Source organism: Macrobrachium rosenbergii, chromosome 4 (genome assembly GCF_040412425.1).
Source record: "Macrobrachium rosenbergii isolate ZJJX-2024 chromosome 4, ASM4041242v1, whole genome shotgun sequence".
NCBI lineage: Eukaryota > Metazoa > Arthropoda > Malacostraca > Decapoda > Palaemonidae > Macrobrachium > Macrobrachium rosenbergii.
Genome location: NC_089744.1, coordinates 35,881,384 through 35,899,279, shown reverse-complemented (window position 1 = coordinate 35,899,279; position 17,896 = coordinate 35,881,384). Strand labels below are relative to the sequence as shown.

Sequence of the window (17,896 nt, the reverse complement as noted above, 5' to 3'; positions counted from 1 at the left end):
TAGTTAGTTAAAAAAGATAGTTATTGGTTTACATACAAGGGAACATTGATAATGGTTAAAAATCCAGGCTTGTTCAAACAGATTTTAATGCAGCCTTTGAATTGGTTAACCATATGGCTCCTTCAGAAGATATGAAAATTTGCTGTTATCAACATTCACAAATATTTTTAATGCAAATAACAAGTAGTGTCCAACTGTTTGGCACAGAAAGTAAAAGATTTGCCACCACAATATATTTAGTACAGTACAATACAGTACTTAGTAATGTACTGATGATTAAATATAGATTATACAAGTGTTAATTCATTTAATTTGAAACTTGTCCTGATCATTTTAGCAGCAAATTTCATGGCACCTTTCAGTACATCGTCGTTAATTATGCCAACCCAGTAGAATACTCTGGATATATTCTCTAAAAATGCACCCTCCTTAACACACCCTAGTACAGTATTGAGTCCTGGTCTGAGTATTCATACCAGTTTTGTTAAGTTCGCTCCTTTCTAGCTTACTATATACCCCATGCTGTCCTTGTATCTTTTTAATTAAATACAATACATACATTTTCAATTCTCTCTTATTATTATTATTATTATTATTATTGTTGTTCATAATGAGTGAACACTCACATGGAACACACATAAATGTCATTAGCTTGCAAAGCAAGATTCCCCAAAACAGAATACTTATACCTGTACTGTAAATGAAAAATGGAGAAAACACTAAATCACCAAGAAATGGTGTGGATTAACTATAACTGGTATCCCCATCTTTACATTTTTTTTGACTGGATGAATAAAAATATAAAAAAATACATTAAATGAAGTCATATTTTCTCCATAAAAGATCATTAAGATCATTACTATTTATTGTATAATTATTCATGAATATAAAAATTATATCACTTTGACCAAACATAAAAATTATATAACTTTGACCAATCATGTAATGCACATTAGCATTACCCTATAGCAGAATGTTCCTAAATTTAACTTTACAAAAATTGTTGTCAGAATCACTGCATGAAAAAGATACTTTTTGTTTCTTTACTTAAACTAGATTCATGAAATCTTTGAGACTGCTTATAATCATGACCATTTGAATCTTTCCGTCTTAAAAGCATCTAAAAAAGCTATAAATTCTAATACATTATTTCCTGTGATCTAAGTATATCATTCAGTGCTTTCAAGTCATAAAAAGGAAGAAAAATAGCTCTACTTTGGATGCGTAAGACTGCTCATGGGTTTTTGCATATGTGTATACTCTGCCTATGCAAAGAACACTAAATTAGGATTAAGAAAACTAAAATCTACTAAGAATTTTGAATGATAAATGCACATAAGTATTATCCATGAGCATACCATGCTAATGGCCTCAGCATGCTCACACAGAAAATGGGATGAACATGCTGTTGTGTGCCAAGACCAAGCAGGAGTGAGTAGGGAAAAGGGGGGAGTGGGAATGCTAAAAATAACTGACTGTGAGACAGTTGCACCTTTATAGCACCTCAAGAAGCTGTGGTGAGGAGTTTTTCCTTGATTTGTTTACAATACTCATACAACTGTGGTTCAAACATTCCACAACACTGATAAAAACATGACATCTGATAAAGAGGTCTAAATTTCAATCTAAATTTCCCAGTGAAAATAAAAATAAAATATGCTCCATAATACAGTTCTAAGCTTTCCTTCAACAATAGTTTGATCTCATAAACATCTATTACTCATTTTCAGGTAAGCCTCAAGTGTTTGTCTGATTAGGTTTCTATGAACTTAATTAGATTATCAAAATTGTTATAAATTTTTTCTGCTATGCAAAGATATTTAAAAACTTTTAAATGGCACTTGATAAGGAATACCAGTTTCTTCCATCGTAACTGAAATTAAGAGCAAAATAACATACAGTACTGTAATGTGAATGGGTCTATCAGCAATAAGTATTTTTAATATATTGTTATTTGCTTTACCATGTGAGACTGTAATAACTGATCTATTTATTTTCCTTTGTTGCAAATGCACACCACGTGTAATAAGAAATTTTTGCTCTATAACAATAGCAATCTTCATCTCTCATCTTCAAATACAAACTGTTGTGGGATGAACATTAAAACTGCACCTTCCTCAACATTAATGTTTATACACATTATGGCACCTATCAAGTGTGATAAAAACACCCTGAAGCTACAGTGTTCCCAACTGGAATTAAAAATATCACATAACGAAAGCTACGAGTATATCAAGTAAAATTTTTTATACCAAAAGAAAATTGAAGATATGAGAGTAAACAAAAATTCCTTATAAGTGAAATAGATCGATTGAAAAATACCCACAATAGTCATCTCTCACTCCAAACATAATCTTAATTCCAGCAATTTTACACAAGAAACTAAATATACTATACACTAAGATATGAACTAAGATGGAAGGAAATTGGATAAAATAGCAAAAAGAAATGGTAAAAATTTTTCTAAGAGTATGCAGAAATTTGAAACCTCAAAGGCATATTTCTAAAATGTTCATATATTTTTTACTGGTATTTTATATACAGCCTGGCCTAGAATAGTTTTATTAATGACACTGGAAACCAAATGCCCTTATCTAGCTTAGACCTAGGAAGAGAAAATGCTGGGTTTAACCTTGATGGAAATGATAGACCAGCCTCTGGAGCAGCAAGGTTTGGAAGAGAAAAAACAAAAAATATTGAGCCTAGGAGTTTATGTGCAGTACCAAAGCTATCTAGTGTAACTGGTGCATGGACACTGAACTCTGCATAATGAAGTCTCAAGGAGTCAGGAATTTTAGATGGCAGGTGAACCATTGTCAATTTTGATGCATTTTTGGTATCAAATGACAACTATAATATTTTAATTTAATGTCCTGAAATATTAGTTTGATCCTTACCAACTTTTACCTGATATTAGCACTAAAACAGAAGCATGTTGAGATTTAGGTGCCAAAGAGTTAATTGAATTTGGCAATTTATTTTATTTCTGCTTCTACCTACAACCTCCCTCTCTTTATCCACGGGTTCATTTCAAAATGTGAATGATTCAATATTTAAATGATGCAATGGGTTTCAATAGGTCTGTAATTCACACTTTCTATCTCTCACCTTATTCTTCCTTTGCATGTTTTCTCCATTCAGAAAACTTCTCTCTTACAACTTCTTTTTAGTTGTCACAAAATTTTCTCTATAAAAGGCACTAACTAAGTCCAAACAAAAGAAAAACTCTGAAGATCATTCTTGTGTCCAAGATATAAGAGATCCATATTAAGTATGAATTTGAATACAATGCACAAAAAAACCACTTAACCCTTCCTATATGACTTATATCTACAGAGAATATTTTAAAAAATTAGACAGTACATGCTATATATTACAAAACCACTCCCACACAAATTTAAAGTAACTAACACACCCAAATGTTGACTAAATAAGAGGCTCATTGAATTTCTATCTAAATATGTCACAAACTAGATAAGACAAGAGAAGGAAATAGGTTGACTAGTCACGGAGGTATTAAGCATAATCATGTAACGGGGTCCCCATTTAAATAACTTTACGAATCAGTGTTGATAGCTGAAGAAGCAAAAGGAATGGAAAGACAAAAAATGAAAAAGTGCTATTTTCTCCCTTAAGGCTCCAGATGTTCAATGAAAACCAAAAGCCTAAAACTCACTTTGTTTGCTTCCCCAGCCTCAGACACATTTTACACTAAAAATCCTATTTGTACCTGACATTAAGGAATTGCTTTCAGGGATGTCAACTCTCCTTACAAGAGCATCTCAAAGCATCCTACAACTTTGAATTGAAAGTGTAACTTGTGACCATAGTAGTTTGAAAAATATCAGAGTTTCTGTGATGTCTCCTGTAGTTACTGCAGCTCCTAAGACTCCCTATTCATTCAAATACATAAATATATGATTCATTATACATTTATATACATCACATACTCTCAAGGTTCCTTCAAATTGTTTTCCAACTCCAACAGAAGGACTATAGGTTCCCTAAGTATAGTATCTGATAATGAAAACTGCAAAGGTTTTGCTGACCTGTCCTTGTCCTTGACGATCTCTAGTGTTTAAAGGTCCTTTCTGTCTTATAAAATTCTAAAGGTCTCGACCTCTCCATGACAGTGTTTTCTCTCTAAATACCTGTACTATTGGTCTAAAGAATAGTCACCTGAATTATCTCAGTTCACCCCACATTTTCCCATTCTCTTAACATAGCAAAAAACCTAGAGTAGAGTAATTCTGTGTTTTAGAACAAACAGTTTTTATACATAACCAATTATGATAATTAGCTTTATAATGTGTAAAATGGACACCACCACACAAACTTGAAGAGTTGGAAGAAAAAAGGTTCCACCACCTAGCCCTCAGTTCACTGTCTGCCTGTGACATCTAAAATTCTTCTGAGCCAGGAAGAGTGGAAGACTGACAGGAGGGCACTGAAGATTATGACCATGACTGTGACTATTAGTCTAAAATGTAATTTAGGAGTAAAGAAACAGAAGATCCTATAGATAACTGAAGACCCAGATGTAAAAAGTCATATTCCCTTACATGACATCACTAAAACCAACGACAACCTCAGAAATCCAGATAGCTTTTGTAAGTAACAGATGAATCAGGAGACATATCCCAATAAAGTACATGCACCAAGCATCTCATATGTAAAGGCAGGCACTTCATGAAACAATACACCTCCTGGTACAGTTAAGCAGCAAAGAGGAGGGCACACAAACCCCAAAGGGCATTGGTCCTGTGGTGGGTGAGGACCTCCTGAGAAACCTTTAACTATTTGCAACCAAAAAACTGTATAAGCCAACACAGAAGGGAAGTCTTGAGAGATTTCCACTCCAGTAACTTGAGAGAAAGAAAACATGGAACCAAGAGGGCTGGAAGCACAGCTTACCAGCTCCCACTCAGCCACACTCTGTGACCAACTGAAATCCTTACAAATGCCAGCAACTGGCATGAAAAACTTGGTCATGAGAGCTGTGAAGTCCACTGAAGAACTTCAAAGGAGCTTGGATGAACAGGGACATGGCCTTGAAGAAGTTGTATTCTATATTAGCCAAAAAAGTGACAAGTGAGAGTTTGAGGGCCATCAACAAGAAGCAACTTGAAGACTCTTGGAACACCTACGAACCACAGGAGTCAAAAGGTGAACAGGAAATTCTGATGACAAAGCCAAGACCTCATAAAAGAAAAGAGCATGAGCCATCCTGATGTTGGTATTTTCGGAACCAAAGACCAGGGCATACGAAATTGACTGATTATAACTTATTTGGCATTACAGCTACCAGAGTCACTAATTCTGAGGACACATAAGAACCTCATACACTGTAACAACATCAAATCCCTGCAATATCAAGTCAAGGGCAAAGGAAGAGGACCTGCCATCCATGCAAAAGCCACTGCCACAACTGAGGGGAACCACCTTCCAGAGGTTATATTCGATAATCGGGACTTGAAAAGATAAGGCAACTACAGAAGGTTGTAAAAATCAAGGAAGAGGTTGTTTCAGAAGTCTTGTAAAGACATGATGCCACTCATCCCTTGCCATTCATGGATTATCATCACATTTTATCTTACTTTCTCATGATGCTTGGTGTTTTGTAGGTTATTTGCCTTTTGTGACCTTTGGCTGACAACTGTCTAGCATTGCTGCAGTATTTCTGAGTAGCCCATTCATATGGCCAATCCTTCTCACATGTCTGACCCTACCTTCTCAACTGTTACAATGGTCTCAACCTCAGCTTACTTTTCACACCAGTGAATCCTTAAGGCTGTGTTATACACTCTGTTACAACCCACACCTGTGTACTTGGCTGTTACAACTCGTTCTGACATTTTCTCCCAATAACACTTAGTTTACAATTACAAAAAAATAAGCAATTAAAATTCAGCTAAAAATACAAAAATCAGATACTAGTCACAATATTGTATGTTGGAGGAGTAATGAAAATCTCCAAAAGGGAGTAAGCAAGGTAAAGATAGGATAAACAATAAATCATAATAGGAGCTTATGAATACTAAAAGCGAAATAGCATATACCCTCATGGATATGTCAAGACAACAACAACCAAGACAAAAAGGTAGCAAAAAGGTAAAGAAAAATAATAAAAAAACCTAGGAGAGAACTTTGTGTAGAATCTGGATGAACTGCGTATGCCCAGTGCAATTACAGCTACACAGAAGAATGAGAGATACTGCTGGCAAATGGTGGACTGAAGGGCTGGGCAAATGTGATGGATACTCTCTTTTTTTCAACTCTTAAGTCAGCATGGCAGTGCGCCTTTACATGAAATAGGGCTAATTATGATGAGTTTTCTTATAACAAAGTAGCATTATCATGTTTAACCAGCATCCAGACTGCTGAGAAAAACTCAAACCTACCTACCACATAAATGTCCACAGAGTAATATGTATAAGGTGATCATAATCTTTATCTTAAGGTCACCCCTTTTTAATTTTGTAACTTGAGCTTTCTCTACCCTGTGTCTTTTTCAAAGATTTCCTATGGGTTTCAGATAAATTGTTCCTTATCTCTCTTATCACATGTCCAAACCATTTCACTCACTGAGATCTCAAGTCTGTTTTCACTGCTGAACACCACATTCCTCATTCATAATAAAACTTCTCACTTCAATCCGGAAATGAATCTTAGCATTCTATAACCACAGCTTTTCAAAATCTCCTCCATTTTATGTTTTAGTAAAGCAGGGCCAGCCTAATGCATCAGCTGTCTTTGTTGTCTACTACTAGGATAAGCTGAAAATTTACCTTGGTCAAAAATCAAAACCTCTGAACCTCTTATAAAAAACCTTAAACCCTTTTCATGGCATTACATAAACCACACTAAAGAGCACTTGTGGTGGCAGGAGCTAGATTTACCCTTCATAATTATTTTTCATGGTATATACATGCAAGTTAAATAATGGTCACCAAGTGTATTTTAGCTACACCTAGACTGAACAGTAAGTATAGTAATAGGTAATAATTAGCCTGGCCTGACAACTGCATCAACAAAACTTATACGGTAACAACCAGTTCTTTCATGCATCTCCTTAAATTTTTGTGACGATATTACTGGTCCTGGAAACGTGTTTTCTTTTCCATTTGGCACTACAAAACTGTATATCAAAATTTTATCAAGAGTACATATTTATTATGACACACTCTACAGTGAAAAATTAAATGAAGTCTGAAACCTTCAAAAGTGAGTGCATGTTTTTTCTCTTTCCCTTTTTAAAACCTTGTGAACTGCCAATTTTTCTATATTATATAGTACTCACAATGTTTATATTAAAATTAAATAGCACAGTACATGCTAATGTCAAAAATGCTCACAATGAAAAATAATATTACAGTTTTATCAATTATGGAAATTGGAAAATAATTTATGTTTCTGGTATTGACACTACAAAACATCTTGTGCTTCCTTCAACTTTTGCCACTGAATATATCTATTATTAACCCCTTGGTATTTTACAAAAATTGAAATCTAATCTTAGATATAAAATTAAATAAGCAGTTCCTTTTTATAATGAAAGAACATGAGGATACAAGCACACAGCTGATGAGGGGGAGGGTGAGACGAAGGAAATTTCTTTGCACCAGGCTTTCAATATGAATCAAGGGTGACCAAGTAACACGAAGCAACTTTTTCATCATACATCACTGTGCATACTTCTTTTTCATCATATATCACTGTGCATACTTGTCTAATTCTGGACCCCTGTTTTGCCACAAAAATCAACAGTTTATCATATACTTAATGTAAACCTCAAGTTCAAATTTTAAGCATTTCAAAGTTAAGCTAGACTACACTGTGCCTCAGATCAGTAACCTTGTCTTTGCACATCAGAGTCTGTTAGTGCATATCATAAATAAATATGCACAAAAAAATGAGCATAAGAGAAATAAAAAAATTTTATATTTTTACAAACAAGTATTATTACTAACAAACATATGTCAAAACATTGGTCTTTGATTTGCCCACTCATAACTGTGACTGTTAATATGAATAATAAATTGCGTCAATTTGCATTTTTTCACAAATTTCTTTACTTTGGCTGACTTTACAGGGATTTTAATTTATTTTTATTTCCTACAGCTTCATGGATCTCTGAAGTGAGACACAGTGTATTATACCTTGTGGATATACTGTACAATGGTCTGTATTATTTACAATAGTTTGGCAATTCCGGCGGTTGCTAACTGTCTTACTGCCTTCTCACTGCACTTACAGTTATGAAAAATTCTTATAGAATCTATCTTACAAACAGGTTTATCACAATAAACATGACAGACACAGAAGCTGAACCTCCTAATGAATCTGGAATTAGAAAATTCATACGAGGAATCCTACCTCACTGGCCTCGTTCATCATCACAAGGTGGCAACACACCCATTCACCACGAATCGGCCTATACAGGTAAGAATGTAAAGTTTATTGAAGAAAAATTCAAGTGTCTACCTTCACATAACATATGCACTGTAAGAAATCAGAATTACTTATCACTTTACTATAGCTGATTCACTTAAGGTAGATTCTTGAGCCTAAGAGACGTTTGTTTGGTGGCCTCTGATTGGCTGGTACTGGGAGGTCTGCAGCTCGCTCACTGTTTCATTTTAACGTTTGTAGCTTAGAAAACTTGCAATATGTTTATATTTCTTCATTTATCTCACGTTTTACACAAGATAGGAAAGTTCTGATCATACCATAGGATTCATTATTAATTGTACAACTAAATTGTGAATTTCTGAAACCAGTAAGATAAAACATAAAGGAATTACAACAAGTAGAAGTAAAAAGAGAAGCATTTCATTCTTTATACCTGTTTTTACATATCGTCGGATTTTGCATCATTGATGCGATCAAGATAAAATAAAACTAATGTTTTCATACAATAAATTCTCCCTGAATACACTGATGCTTTTAGATTTTAGATGCGTGTGATATGTGAAGAGAAAATGAAGAATATGTCGTATTATGTTGCATCCATACTTGACTCAGTTTGGCAGTAGTGCCGAGGACGGTGATCTACAAGCAGCGAGAGCGTTGAGACGCCGTTGACAGTTGCCAATTAGCGATATGAGAAGTTTGGAGTTTTGACAATATTTACCGTATTATTATGTCATTGCATCTTCTGTACATAAATGCATAGAATTCACATTATAACTGGTGAACTTTTTCACTCTAATATCATATATGTCCGTATGTCTGGACATATCTGATAAGAAAAAATGAATAATCATATGGATGCATCTGGATGTGTTGGCTTCAATTTAGTCTAGATGAGAAATTTGCATTCAGTAGGCTACATGATAAATAACAGGCTAAATAATTATGAGTTCATTATTATGGCCGCTTGCTTCTCTGGTCAATAACACGAAAAGCTGATGGTTTTTATATGTTCATTCAATGAACGAAAGTACATCTTTTTATTTCTAACCATAAAATATATTGGCGATGTAACGAATATAAAATTCTGTCTTTTTCAGAATTTGTTTGAGCTGCTCTTACACCAGAACATTTATTCCTCTATATACATGTTATATTTGATAATTGTGCAGGCCTGTTATTTATCATGTAGCCTATAGTAGGCAAATTTCTCACCTAGCCTAAATTGAAGCCAACACATCCAGATGCATCCATATGATTATTCATTTTTTCTTATCAGATAATTATGTCCAGTCGTATGGACATAATTATATGATTTTGGAGTGAAAAAGTTCGACATTCATAATGGGAATTCTATGCCTTTATTTACAGAAAATGTAATGGCATAACAATACGGTAAATATTGTCGAAACTGTTAACTTCTCATATTGCTAACTGGCAACTGTCAACGGCGCCTCAGCTTTGCAGATCACCGTCTCTCGGTTTCTACTGCCAAACTGAGTCAAGAACGGATGCAACATAATGAGACATATTATTCATTTTCTCTTCACATATCACACGCATCTAAAATCTGAAAGCACCAGTGTATTCAGGGTGAATTTGTTGTATGAAAACACAAGTTTTATTTTATCTTGATCGCATCAATGATGCAAAATCTGACTATATGTAAAAACAGGTATAAAGAATGAAATGCTTCTCTCTTCACTTTTACTCGTTGTAATTCCTTTGTGTTTTATCTTACTGATTTCAGGAAATCATGATTTAGTTGTACAATTAATATCGAATTGTATGGTATGACCAAAAACTGTCCTATCTTGTGTAAAACGTAAGATAAATGATGAAATATAAAGATATTTCAAGTTTTCTGAGCTACAAACGTTAAAATGCAACAGTGAGCTAGCTGCATAGCTCCCAGTACCAGCCAATCAGAGGCTGCCAAACAAACGTCTTGTAGGCCCAAGAATCTACCTTAAGTGAATCGACTATAGTACTGGTAGTCTCAGGAACTTGAAGGAATAGTTTATCATTATCAATGTTACATGACTAAGAAAACTACCTGGCCTTAAAAAAATTCAAGAGAACTGGAAAATAACAAAATTAGCCCAATAATGTTGGTTGACATAAAAAACAATCTAGTTGTTTTCACCTGAAGAGTTATGACTTGTTACATGAGGGATCTATATGTTCATGCTCATTTATCTCAAAAGTCACCACCCTACTTATGAACATTCAAGATATACAAACAGACAGGGTTGCTAGTTAAAATTATGTTTGGAGTACTCCCCTTTGCCACCTATAGGTTCAAATTTTGCTCTGTGCACCTATTCTGCCTATCATGTATACTCTTGTACCATGTGACTTTCTGAAACCTAATTTTTAACCTCCTGCACATAGAGAGAGAGAGAGAGAGAGAGAGAGAGAGTCAGGTTGTTACATGACAAATTTCTATTTGCAAATCAAATAATATCACTGTATTGCGAATAATGATAATTTTAATAAAACTGGCTTTACTTACTATATACAATTATATTTCATGTATGACTGTTATATTATCATAATATAATTTATGAATATAGCAATCATGTACCAATCGCATTCTGATAATGTTTGTTTACATTCTTAAAATCATCAGCTGATTGTGTTTTACTGGCATCATCACTGCCATGTGTTGCTAAACAAAACATTTTGGGATTATATTTTTCATAAATTATTAAAGCTGGGTTTAAAAATGAACTTACTTTATCTATAAATACAGTAAATTAAAGGAAGCAAAGGTGTGATTTCGTCAGTTTAAGATATTGCATTTGTCTCTCCCAAAACATTTTGTGGTCCGCACATTACAGTAAACCCCCCGTATTCGCGTTCTAAGGATTTGAGGGCTCATGTATTCGAGGATTTCTCTGTGGAACGTATCTGCCCACTATTCACGGAAAATTTGCCCATTTGCAGTATTTTTCACTGAAAAATATTCACTAATTACTGTATTTTCACATCATTTTCATGACCAAATGCACTTTTTGTGATAAAACTATTAAGATACCTGTACTCAGGTATAAGCATTTTTAGAGGGTTTTTCTTGTGTTTAAACTATCAAAACAGGCAGTTCTAAGTGTTTTTAGAGGGGTTTTAAATATTCGCAGATTTTGGCTATTCGCGGGGGGGGGTGTGTGTTTGTGTGTGTGTGTTTGTGCGTGTGTGTGGTACACATCCCCTGCGAATACGGGGGGTTTACTGTGTTCGTTTCTTCAGTCACATCTACAACCTTAAATTTAGTGGCATACTTTCTTAACACTTTCTTCTCTGTTGTGTGAAGGATGAATACAAGTTTTTCATTTTCATTTATGGAAATCACCACTGAAAATTGTTAAGTCTTTAACAAGTCGACAACTGTAACGCAATGCTTAATAAATGTGAGTTAGTTACAGTAACTAACATAGGCAAACAGCTATTTCTCAATTGGTTGTTCAAAATAAGAAATAGTAATGAATTCTTAGACAAGCCACAACTTTTTTAAGCCTGTCTGAATGTATGAAGATTTGTATTTAAACTACTAAACTTTTGCTTAAAGGCCTATTTATTAGTTAAAATGACAAATTTTAAATCAATTTGTAATTTTCATAAATAATAAACCTGCCATCTGAACGTAAGGGAAAACTCTCTAACGCTTGCTGGAGTCCAGTTAAAAAAAGTAAAAGAATTTTGGTGGCAACAGGAGTTAGCCAAGATGGTGGTAAGGAGGAAGGTACAGCCGACCTGCCTTAACCCATCTCAGCTACAATTCGTCAGTTTCCTTTAGCCCAGGTACTAACTACATGGGGGTGGCTTGAGGTGGGCCATGTCCATTAAGACCGCAGGTTTGTTAGTTATGAAAAATACAAATTGGTTTAAAATTTGTCATTTCTTCATATACAGACCAAACCTTTGGTCTTAATGTAAGGGAGACTTACTCTTGGAAGGGTCACCGTTGGGGAAACAAAGCCTTCCCAAGATGGTGTTGCTGATTTCCTTATATCGCCTCTTCCTACCAAAATTCTTCCATTGCTCAGGAGAACAAACAACACACTCTGAACATGGGTTACTTATGCTATAGTCGTTAGATCTACACCTGCTACAAGTAGAATGGGGATCTAAATCCAAAGCAGGCAGAAAACGAGAGCAAGGATTGTTACCAACCCCAGGGCATTTCTACTGAGGCTTGGCAAGCTTAGAGGAATTGTGTCTGGAACATAACTTGTTTGTAAGTTGGGTAGTGACTAAAAAACTGCAAATTAACATTATTGCTTACAAACCTTTATTAAATCATAGGGAAATACTGTAATCTACATAACCATTGCCAAAGGGATCAAATGTTAAAAAAGTTTTTTTCATTCAAATCTATTATTTTTGAGGAAAACATCCACACGATATTCTGAAGAATTTTCCACTACGAATGAAAACAGCAAGTTACAAAAAATAACAAGGAAGGCATTACAAACCTATTACTGTGATATGTTAAGTATTTTCAAAATAAGTCACTTCACTGAAATTGATCAGAGGCAGTACACTCAAAAATTAATTGTTGAGTGTAATGACCAAAATAATAATTAAAGCAGCTTGACATATATATAATAATTTAGATGATGCTCCATCTCATGTTATCAGTGGCTCACATATTACAAGTAATCTTAGAATTACAAAGCTATTACATCTTCCTAATGCTTATATAATCCTTTTGGCCACTAATAAGCTTTACAATGTCAGAGAATACTCTGCCTACAACCAAAGGTCTTCAGCTAAATTCAGTAGATTTAAGCCTTAGTCATCTGAAGTACTTCTCACTTTTTAAAGCTTGGCAAATCTTTCAGTCAACTATTTTGGATCAATCTCTGACATTTCTTTCAGCTAAGGCAAAAACTGTCATTTCCAGTTTTACTACATTTTGGAAATCAGAAAACTTAAATTTATATGTAAGTAACATGCCAAATGGGAGATGCTAAAGGCAATAAAGCTACAAGTCACTTGAAGTGAAATAATGAAATTAATTTTTTTTTAATTATTATATTTAGAAGGGTATGCATATCTGATGTTTTGTGGTTTTTACTATCAGGACATTAGGGTTCCTTCCTACCAGATTTAAGGACTTGAAGACCAGGTGTAATTAAATAATACTGTACATAGTAGATAGCCAACATTACAGTGTTCATAATTAAATTCTAATAATTAACAGAGAGGTCTGGAAAATAAGGTGTCAGTAGAACTACTATAGTTATCAGTTTGGAAAAAAATAAGTACAAACCTGCTGACCTGTAAGAACTAAGTGGAGGCAGGACTCCAATGCCATTTTAGTATGTTGGCATTAAGTGAATCACTGCATACATCAACCCATTATGCCTTGCACTATACAGCATCCTCACTACTTGTCTGTTCATAACTCTGACTTCTCCACCCCTCTGTATTTGACCAACTGTTAATGTTCTTGCCACTGCATTGTGAGATCTTAAGGTACTTTCAGCACTAAATAATCAATTGATCAACTGTTGTGTTATAATTCAAAAATATGCCTTGAGTGTCTGGTGCCAAGTGTAAGCATCTGCAGGTGGTGACGGAGGATCTAAACAACATGGATAACAGATGGAGAGTGACAAGGCTGGGTGATTTCTTTGGGTAAAAGAGCACAGAAAGTGATGTAAAAGAAGCACAGCAAAAATGAAATGGCTGGCCAAGAAATACATAGTGCTGATGCTTCCATGGAAAAAGCATAAACTTGTGTACTATGGTAAGGATAAGTGTGATGATACTTTGTATCAGCGGTTTATGTAACAATGACATGCAGGGGTACTAATGATGGGGTGGGTATAGAGATGAAGATGGCATCTGTAAAGTTTGCTGAAAAGATAAAACTTCAAAATCTTGCTGCTTTAAATAAATAAGGTGGCTGGTGTGGTAGCGAGTGCTCCAACAGAGAGTGAGTCCTTCAGCGAAAACTCTTGGACTTGATAAGAGACAAAGGCCTGGTCTGTATAATTTTAATACGAAGTCCTTTTCTGTAAGTTTATCTAAAAATACACAAGAATGGATAAAGCATGGAATGCAGCTTTTATCTAAAAATACACAAGAGTGGATAAAGCATGGAATGCAGCTTATTTCTGTTTTGTGCTTCACCAATGTGGATAGCATGCACTGCCTCAAGTCACATGATCTCAAAAGTGCCAGGCATCTTCAAGCAATAAAGGACATATATTGCTGATGTGGATGGCATGCATTGCCTCAAAAGCCTCTACTGTCAAAACTGCTGTGTCCAAGAGCAATAAAGGACATTGTGACTAATGCCTGTGCATTATTTCTTCCCTCAGAAGCTATGGTTCATATCTATCACAAGTTGGACATGTTTGATGCCTTCCAAGAGCAAATCATAAAAATTCATCCTGATTCAGCCAAGGCCTTTTCTCATACATAATGCTTCATTCCTCAGCTGAAGGAGGAACTCTTGACTGCTGATAGCAGACCAGGGTGCGTGTTTCCATAGAAGAACACCACATCCTTGATTCAGATTATAGATCAGGGTGTGATCTGTGCTATAAAGAGGCTGTGTACTGGACAAAATTCCTTTCTGAGGAGGTACTGGTTGTGAAGGATGAAATAGATGAGGAGGAGGATATAAGAAAACTGTGAAAAGTTACATCATTATAAATTCTGAGGAAGTCTATTCAACTATATCAGAGCTTGGAACCCTCTGAAACACAAAATGCCGAGCATAGCTAAGAAGAAGGTGTCGGATATGTAAAAGGATTGCAAAACTCCTCTGGCTTGAGTTCAGTGGTCTCAAGGCCACTGCTCACCATGCTGGTGACAATGTTGATGAAGGCAACATTGAGGCACTGGGACACTACAAACTGTGGGAGGATATCATTCAGGATGTGGTAGACCTCAAAAGTGCCCTTGATGATGACTATGCTGATGATTAGTCAAAACCTCAGGATAAGTTATCTGCCACACAAGCTGCATGAGATCTCTTTATATAATAGCACTTGGTTGTTTCTACAATTAAGGAAAAGTTGGTCTAATATAGCCACATGTACAAATTCAAATACCTAATTTTTCAGCAATAATTACAGGGTGGATTACAGACATGAATACAGATAATTCTGACCTAAGAGTAACCTACAGGCTCATAGCCAAACTAATTCTTTTCCTTCATTGTCACAGCCTGGCCCCTCTGGTATTCCTTAAGAATTTCCAGCATCCCATTTATAATAATAATAATAATAATAATAATAATAATAATAATAATAATAATAATAATATAATAATAATAATAATAATAATAATAATAATAATAATAATAATAATAATAATAATAATAATAATATTCAGTCTGAACAAAAATTAACGTCAGAAGCACCTTCAATTACCAATGAAGTGCTTGTAAAATTTGGTTTTGCTTGTTGTTTAAAAGCAAGGCATTTCATTGACAGTACAAAGATGATAAAATTTAAAAACCTTTGCTTGTTATAAACAATTTAATTTCTTATGCTTTTTGAGTATCTAATACTGTTTTTATATCTAGGAAATGATGAGACAAACTCAACAACAAACCATGATCTGAAGAGAAAATCATCACAGCTAAGACATGGCGATGACTCTGATGACTCTGATTATGAAGAGGTAAATAGAATTAGTATCAGAAAGATGACTGAAGTGTCCAAAGGATACTTATAGAAGCAAGAGCATTCATTACCTGATGAAAGTTGTATTACAACACAGATTACCAATTAGACAGGACAATGAGCAAATTGTAATTAATAATAATTATGAAAAACATTACCACATAATGAAAAGCATCAACTTTTTATTTACAGAATCTTCCATCAAATAAACGACAACGTGTTACAGTGTCTGCTATGAGGCGTCTATTTGCAAAATTTACTTTAAGTGACAAGGATCCTAAAGAGACAGCAACATCTATGACTACAACATACAGTCAAACTATTCAATCCCTCTCTAAGGGTGAGAAAAATCCTAACCTAACCATTCCAAATAATTCATCTGAATCTGAGTTACCTGCACTTCATCCTCCTTTACCAAAGGAGGAGTTACGCAACAAGACGTCAAGTAACAGCAACAACAATGAAGACAACATTCCAAACATGAACAAATGCTCAAATAACGCTACAACAAAACGCGATATAGTTTCTGATGTAACTGCACAATCTTCAACTGGGAAGCGACAAAAAATCAAACATGCCTCAGAAAAGTCAGGACACCAAGAAACACAGTTATCAAACACGCAAAACAAACCAGAAAATACAAACAAGCGGCATGTGGACATAAGCGACAGTGAAGATGAAGAGAACAAGCAAAGTGGGAATAAAGTGAAAAGAACCAGACGACTAAGAAGAGGACTTAGATTGTGTACAAATATTACTTGCTATATAGAACAAGTTATATATAATTAGCAAGAAAACTAATGTTTTCTACTAAACTGTAATATACTTTACATGAGATTTCATGTAGCTGCAGCACAGTGCTGATCACTTCAAGACCTACCAGTGAAAGTGGAACAAACTGACACTGTCACAACCTGAAGCTAATTAATGCAGATAAAATCCTGAACCAGCATGTACTCTAAGAGCTTCCAGGACTGAGAATTACAGTACACTGTTAAGGTCAAGAAGGCAACAAAGGCAATAACTATATAAATGTCATGTAAACAATATACTCTTGCTATATTTTCCTTGGTATAAGATATATACATATAGAGAAAAAGAATTTTACTTTAATGAAGAATGTTTGTAACTGAATGTTTATATTGTGTGTTTCTTTTCGTGCATCATATAACTATCAGAGAAATTATAACTTCAGCAAAATCATATGACTTTAGAGAATACTGATCAGTTGGTGTTTTTACAAAAGATAATGTATCTTTTATAAATTATCAGTTGGTGTTTTTACAAAAGATAATGTATCTTTTATAAATTAAGTGTTATGTAACTTACTTTATGCTAGAGATAAATATACACTAGAATTTTATAAAAATGGTTCTTTTCTATGATTTAACTTGAAAGCCTCCAATTTCACTATGATTCAAAACCAAAGTATTAATACAACAAAACATGATACCTACTGCATAGCACTACGTTTTAAAACTTACAAAGAAAAGAGCCCTAAAATTTATAATATCTAAGAATATAGTTTCATATCCTAAAATAAAGGCTCATATGAAAGGGCATTTGGTAGAACACTTCTACAATATTCTGTATTAATAAAACCAGTAGAGAAAATTTTACTCTAAACCTAATATTTTGTTCCTTTCTATAATTATAAAACAGCATGCAGTTATTTGACATCCATCTATAAAATGACGTAGCTGGCAGTTTTTGTCATAATTTACAGGTGACTGGAAAAAGGTGTAGTGAATGTGGTACATGACTTAAGTCTTAACTAGAACATCATTGCATCAAACAGCAATTTCATATTTATAAAGAGTGCGGAGCTGGCAGAACAA

At 34.5% G+C, this 17,896-nt stretch overlaps 2 protein-coding genes across 3 annotated transcripts in view; one reads left to right on the top strand and one right to left on the bottom strand.

Annotated features, from left to right (window-relative positions):
- Window positions 1-17,896, bottom strand: part of CPSF1 (cleavage and polyadenylation specificity factor subunit 1) — an 89,919-nt gene that overhangs the window by 18,776 nt on the left and 53,247 nt on the right. The window lies entirely within an intron of this gene.
- On the top strand, window positions 1,410-17,429 carry LOC136832699 (uncharacterized protein DDB_G0280579-like). 2 transcript variants are annotated; one of them, XM_067094141.1, is made up of 4 exons: window positions 1,410-1,517; window positions 8,294-8,442; window positions 15,959-16,056; window positions 16,251-17,429. In XM_067094141.1, the coding sequence occupies exons 2-4, from the start codon at window positions 8,310-8,312 to the stop codon at window positions 16,845-16,847; spliced, it is 828 nt and encodes a 275-aa protein (XP_066950242.1). In that variant the 5' UTR covers window positions 1,410-1,517; window positions 8,294-8,309; the 3' UTR covers window positions 16,848-17,429. The 2 variants fall into 2 exon arrangements, with proteins under 2 accessions (XP_066950242.1, XP_066950232.1); XM_067094131.1 differs by having other exon boundaries at window positions 1,482-1,730.